Source organism: Rhinatrema bivittatum, chromosome 18, assembly GCF_901001135.1.
Source record: "Rhinatrema bivittatum chromosome 18, aRhiBiv1.1, whole genome shotgun sequence".
NCBI classification, from domain to species: domain Eukaryota; kingdom Metazoa; phylum Chordata; class Amphibia; order Gymnophiona; family Rhinatrematidae; genus Rhinatrema; species Rhinatrema bivittatum.
Genome location: NC_042632.1, coordinates 39,134,891 through 39,140,890, shown reverse-complemented (window position 1 = coordinate 39,140,890; position 6,000 = coordinate 39,134,891). Strand labels below are relative to the sequence as shown.

At 47.7% G+C, this 6,000-nt stretch overlaps 1 protein-coding gene across 1 annotated transcript; it reads left to right on the top strand.

The window, feature by feature from the left end:
• The first annotated feature begins 276 nt into the window (after positions 1-276).
• Positions 277-2,648, top strand: HAND1 (heart and neural crest derivatives expressed 1). Its single transcript, XM_029584015.1, has 2 exons — positions 277-1,125; positions 2,063-2,648. Exons 1-2 carry the CDS (start codon positions 628-630, stop codon positions 2,159-2,161), a joined length of 597 nt encoding a protein of 198 aa, XP_029439875.1. The 5' UTR covers positions 277-627; the 3' UTR covers positions 2,162-2,648.
• The last annotated feature ends 3,352 nt before the right edge of the window (positions 2,649-6,000 follow it).

The following is a 6,000-nucleotide window of genomic DNA, read 5'->3' as shown; positions in this document are numbered from 1 at the left end:
TCTTCGTTTTCCTGCACCGTGGGCAGCCGCGGTGAACGATCCCGAAACATTTTTATTGGGGTAAAAGAGAAAGGTGTGCGCCTAAAGTGCAGGACAAATAAACCTTTGAAAGCCAAGTAACACAGCTCCGGGGGGGGGGGGGGGGGGGGGGGACGGGGGACGGGACACCTCCCCCCCTCCCCTCCTCCCCCCTTTTCGCGGCCGGATCCTCCTCTCCCCATTGGCTGGGGAAGCGGTTTGGCAGCGCAGGCCCCGGGCTATATAACGCAGAGGTGGGAGGCGGCAGAAGGGTTAAAGCGCGCGCCGGTGGTTCACTTAGAACTCGGGACCCGCCGAGGGGCTTCGGGCAGCGCAGCGCGAGGCTCTTTTGCAAGACGTTGTCTCCAATTCTTTTTCGGGCCGACTCGCTGCCCACCGCAAAGCAACGCCAAGTCTACTTTCTGCCCACCCCCGTCCCCCCTCCACCGGGCTGGTGCAAGGCGCGGGACGGCAGCCTGCAGCCCTACCGGCTCCGGTTTAAGGTGACCCCGGGGGGGGGGGGGCAGTTGCAGCCCATGGCGACCTGAGCCCAGAGAGAGAGAGAGAAAGAAAGCCCAGGCAGAGAGCGAGCCCCAGCGTCCGCAGACCATGAATCTGGTGGGGGGCTACCAGCACCACCATCACCACCACCACCACCACCACGTGCGGCCCAAGCCCTTCCTCTTCCCCGCCGCCTCCCGCTGCCACCAGGACCGCGCCTACTTCCAGAGCTGGCTCTTCAGCCCGGGGGAGATGTCCCCCGACTTCGCCGCGCCGGCCCCCTACAGCCCCGAGTGCGCCGGGGCCGGCCCGGGCGCCCGCGGCCGGCTGGAGGCCCTGGCGGGCCGGCTGGGCCGCAGGAAAGGCGCCGGCCCCAAGAAGGAGCGGCGGCGGACGGAGAGCATCAACAGCGCCTTCGCCGAGCTGCGGGAGTGCATCCCCAACGTGCCGGCCGACACCAAGCTGTCCAAGATCAAGACCCTGCGCCTGGCCACCAGCTACATCGCCTACCTGATGGACGTGCTGGCCAAGGACGCGCCCGGCGGCGAGACGGAGGCCTTCAAGGCCGAGCTGAAGAAGGTGGAGGGCAAGCGGAAAAGGGACTCGGTAAGGGGTCCCGCCGGCGGACTGTGCCACTCCACCCAACGGGTTATGGGCCCGGGGCCAGGAAAGGCCATCGGCTCCCCGGGGGCCCGGGCGCTGCTTTCGCAGGGATTTTGCAGGAGCGCAACCCTAGCACGGGCTTGCTCTCAGGTGTGTGTGTGTGTGTGTGTGTGTGTAAATATACGTATAAATATAAACACACACACACACACACGCGCGCTTTCTCGCTCCTGTGTGTACGGATAGATCGATATGGATCTGACTCCTTCAGATAACCGCTTAAATTCCATTGAAAGATGTATCCAAATGTAAAGTAACTTTTATGAAAGAAAACTCTCTTTTTTGTTTTTTTTTGGTCATTTCTCGTCCCTATTCTCTGTTTTAATTATGTAAAGTACGACAAACTTTTTTTTTTGTTGTTGTTGTTTCCCCCGCGGTTAAGTAGGAAGCACATTAATGGGTTTATCGTGTGTATATATATATTTGAGAAATCATTTTGACAGTCACTTAACTAGCACTTACCAAACGTCTAAAAAAAAAAAAAAAAAAATGGTGATTGAAATTTGTTAGTGGAGTATCCCCATTGAGCGAGAGTGAGAGGGCTTCATCCATTAGCGCGTAACCATGTACCGCAATCAAGCCCCTGAAAAAGCACAGCATTATGAGCGTTTACAATAATATTTGAATGGGTTGTTTACAGTGCTTTTACAAATGCGAGTCAAATTTACGATTTGTGATTGTATTAACATTTGCAAACAGAATTTCTCTTATTTACAGTACAGCCACGACACTCTCGGGCCTCCAGCAAACAAGGCTGGCCAGCGCGATAAGTAGTGTTCTAATGAGCCATTTTAGCTTTTTACGCGCTTTCTGCTGGAGTTTTTAAATATTGCCTCTCGGGCTGGACGTTTGAATTGTGTCCTTTTCCTTCCCTTCGCAGAACGAAGTTTTCCCCGGCGCTGTAGGCCACGGCGAGAAGAAGTTGAAAGGAAGGACAGGCTGGCCTCAGCAGGTTTGGGCTCTCGAACTGAATCCCTGAGCAAGTATTAAAGAATAAAGATCTGAAAACACTAAGCGAACTATTATTATTATTATTATTATTAATATTATTATTTTTTTGTTGTTGTTTTCAAATCATTTCGAGACCTGTGCAACAGGAGGCGAAATATTTGAGCGCGCACTCTTCAGGCTGGGAGTTATTTCACAATGGCTGATAACGTGCAATGTACTATTAACATTACTGTCAGAAGCGGGGGGCCGGCTAGATAGAATTTCGTGCTCCCCTGAACCTTTCTGAACCCCGTTTTCTGCCCATGTGTTTGAACACCGGAGGACCGACCTTCTTATACTACCAAGGGTTCTCCAGATGTGAATGATCACAAGGCAGAGGTTGATTTTTGGTGGGGTTTTTTTTAATGACTATATAACTTTTCGGGAACCTTTTCTGTTTACTCTGCAAATTAATTACAAATATTAAAAAAAAAAAAAAAAGAAGGAATTGAATTAAGTTGTATCCGGGACAAACCGAAACCGCAAAGTTAAAAGGGCCCTGCCTGCCTTCTTTATTCCAACCTTGTGTATTTGTCGTATTTCTCCCATATTTTTTTTTTTAACGAGGGCCTGATTTTTTATTTTTTTTTTGCCCCTTCCTGAAAATATAATTTCACTGTAAGGAGGGCTCTGTTGTATTTTAGATGGAAATAAAATTGGACAAAGACCCGCAGAAAACACGTGAGAAAGGGAGGGAGAAGGAGCAACCAAGGGGGGGGAAATTGATGTAATTTCCTGTACTTTCTCCGGGCCTCCTAGAGATTTTTTTTCCTCCTTGAGGTTCTGGTTCCCTTTTGTTCCAAGAAAGAGATGTTTGCGCGCTGCATTTTCAACATATTTTTTTTTGTCCTCGGCCTCCAGATCGAAATAAATTTGATAACTTTTTAATGGAGGGATTTTTTTTTTGTGCATTTCCATCAGATTTTTTTTTTTTTTTTTTTTTTTACTGTAAATAAAACTTTTTTTTTTCAATTATGTTGAAAATGTTTAATGTATTTAGCTTCCTAAAGGTGTGCATTATAACAAATTTAACTGTAACGATTTTCTACCTCATGTGTACGACCGCTTTCCTAAAAGAACAAGTTTGCCAAGTCGGATATTTATGTCTAAAAATAAAAAACGTTTGCTGGAAGCGATATTTCCCTGCCTTGCCGGCATTCTCTTGCATAAAGTCCCGATTTTCTCTGCCAGTCCCGTGTGATAAGGTTCATTTCGTTCGTGCATTTCATTGATGGAAACTCAGTATCAAGCGGTTTACTGCAATCCAGAGAGGGGGATAATTTCCCAGTAGAAATAATAAATGCCAAAGGCGCACGGAGGAGAGAGATCCGAGTGTGGCAGAGGCTGCCGGAGAGACGCCCTGCGACTCGTGGGCCACTTCCCTGCAGGCCAAGACGATAAACAGAGCCCTGGCTCTTCCTGGTGAGGGAGAGAGTTCAGGTTTTTACCCCCTTTCCCCCCCCCAAAAAAAACAGCACAGAATCGCCCACTCAAAAGAAAGAAAGATGGCAGGGTTGAATTTTGCATCGTGAAAAATGAGTGCATGGAAGACTAAACCCTGGACAGGAAATGAATTCTTCAAGGGTAACCTGGCTGTAAGTGTAGATTATAAACAGGGACTTTATTTTCAGTTTTCAGTTTATTTTTGCTGGGAATTTCAATGTTTTAATAATAATAATAAAAAAATCGGTGGAAAAAAAAAGACTTTATTATAACACAGAGGAAAAATAATTTTCTGCTTATTTTTTTTTTTTTTTGGTTATAGCATTGAAATTTCCAGGAAACATAAAATAAAAACTTAAAAAGGAAGGTCCTTAATAATGAAGCAGCGGCAGGCAACCTTTGGCAGCTCCTTAAAGCCTCAGAAAGCAGCAATCTGGCGCTTCACTTTTCCCTTCCAGATTAAGATGGCAGGAATATGTGTTTAATTCCAACAACAGAAACCCCTCGGTCTGAGAATATGAATCGAGCCTGCTCTCAGCTTGCCTGGGGCTTGGTGGCCGAATACTTCAGGGGGGCAGGGGTTGTAAAGTGCAGAGCAGGTGAAGCCAAGGGGAAGGGTGATTCCGAAATCACTCCGCATTATTACCCTGCCGGAACTATAGTTTAAAAAAGAAACCTTAGGCCAAGCCTTTTGGGGGTGGCAGTCGAGCTAAGGCGGTGGCTGGCAGGGGCCCTGCACAGGTTGGGCACTCTTGGCACCCTCTGAGCAGAGAGAAACCTTTTCCTCTCCGTCCAGTCGCTTGTGATCCACTGTTTCACGTTTGCCTTTTTTTTAGTGTTTGCCTTGTGCTTTGGGGGCAGATTTATTCCTGCCTTGTGCCAGTTCTGCTCAGGTGCAAAACCTGAGCCAGGGCTATTGTCGAGGTGTCTCTCTGCTCTACAGACCTTACTAAATCAGGTTCTGCTTGCAGGGTCTGGGTTTCTCCTTCTTTTCACCCCTTTTAAGGGCTCGCAAATGGTTCTGGAAGCGTTTCTATTACTTGAGGCCTTTCCAGATAGGGGCAGTCCAAGGATATCAATAAACGAAATAAACAATTGTATTCCTTCCAGTCCTTACTGAGGACATTTCATAATTAAGGTCTTATTTGTTCCAAAGGACATTTTTTTTTCTGGTTTATGCCTGCACACAAAATCCTTTTAGAAATGAGTGCTGGTAAATGGGCCCTTTACTAACAGGTGCATGCACAAGCTCTCTATGTGCCCGCAGCCATGCATGCGATTGTTCTAGAGATCAACATTTAGGCAACTGCCGCCCTGTTTCAACCGAACAGATTTGCTATAGAATTAAGGGGAAATAAGAACATGTCAACAACTAGTGTTGTTGACATTTTCTTAATTAAGTACCATTATTATCTTTTGCAGCCGATCAAACTGAGAATTACACAGATTTAATGAATTTTGCCTTTGCATGCAGTGGATAGTAAATGTAAATAGGATGGTGTATGTAGATAATATAAAAGAGAGAATAAAGGTGGGTTTTTTCCCCTGCATGGGTTTCGGATGCGTCTTATCTGCTTGTGGATGGCACCAGTGTCCTATAGTAAGGACACATCCTACGCCTAGAACCTTCCTTGCTAGGACAACCAAGGGCAGGTTATGGGTCGGGGCTTTTCTCCCATTTGGTCTCCACGGGAAATGACCTTGATCAATCCATCCCTTGAATGTCAGATAGACACCTTGGCTGCCGCATAGTTATAGCTGTCAATGCTCCCCCCCCCCCCCCCCAGCCTTTGGAAAGATCGCATCGTTTTGCAGACCAGGAGGAAAGGGGCCTTTTAATTGCCACATTAATGCCGAGGGCTTTCCCTATCCGTAAAACACATTTTCCCCAAAGATGCCAGGCACCTAAGCTAAAGAAAGGCCCTTATTTTACCGCGTGTACACTGTATCTTCATCCGTCTCGTATGATCTCTCACTGAGCTGACTCTTTCAGTAACGATGCAATCAGTAAGGAAACTGGATTTCTGGGCCTCTGGAGGAAATCGGTTTTGCATGAAGTCTGCGCGGTAAAATAAGGGACTTTATATAGCTTAGGTGCGTGTCCTCGGCATTAATGCGTTAGGTAAAAGGCCCCTTTCGTCCTGGTCTGCAAAACAATGCGATCTTTCCAAAGGCTGAGGGGGCACTAACTAGCCCTGCCCATGTAATGAGGGGAGCACCTCCAAGGGCAGTCGGAAGCCCAGAGCCCCGATTGCCAGTAGCTCTCCTGACTCCTGCAGTTTCATTTAAGGAGAAGGGGGGAGCCCGTGGGGGATAATCTTCCACGCAGGTTTTCTTTTTCGCCTGCTCTTTTTGGTCTCCTGCTTCAGCCAAGACCCTCCATGG

Bases quoted from the DNA above. Each gene is read 5' to 3' on its own strand.
- HAND1 (XM_029584015.1), top strand. From the start codon at position 628: ATGAATCTGGTGGGGGGCTACCAGCACCACCATCACCACCACCACCAC. The intron at 1,126-2,062 runs GTAAGGGGTCCC...TTCCCTTCGCAG, and splicing joins GCAAGCGGAAAAGGGACTCG to AACGAAGTTTTCCCCGGCGC.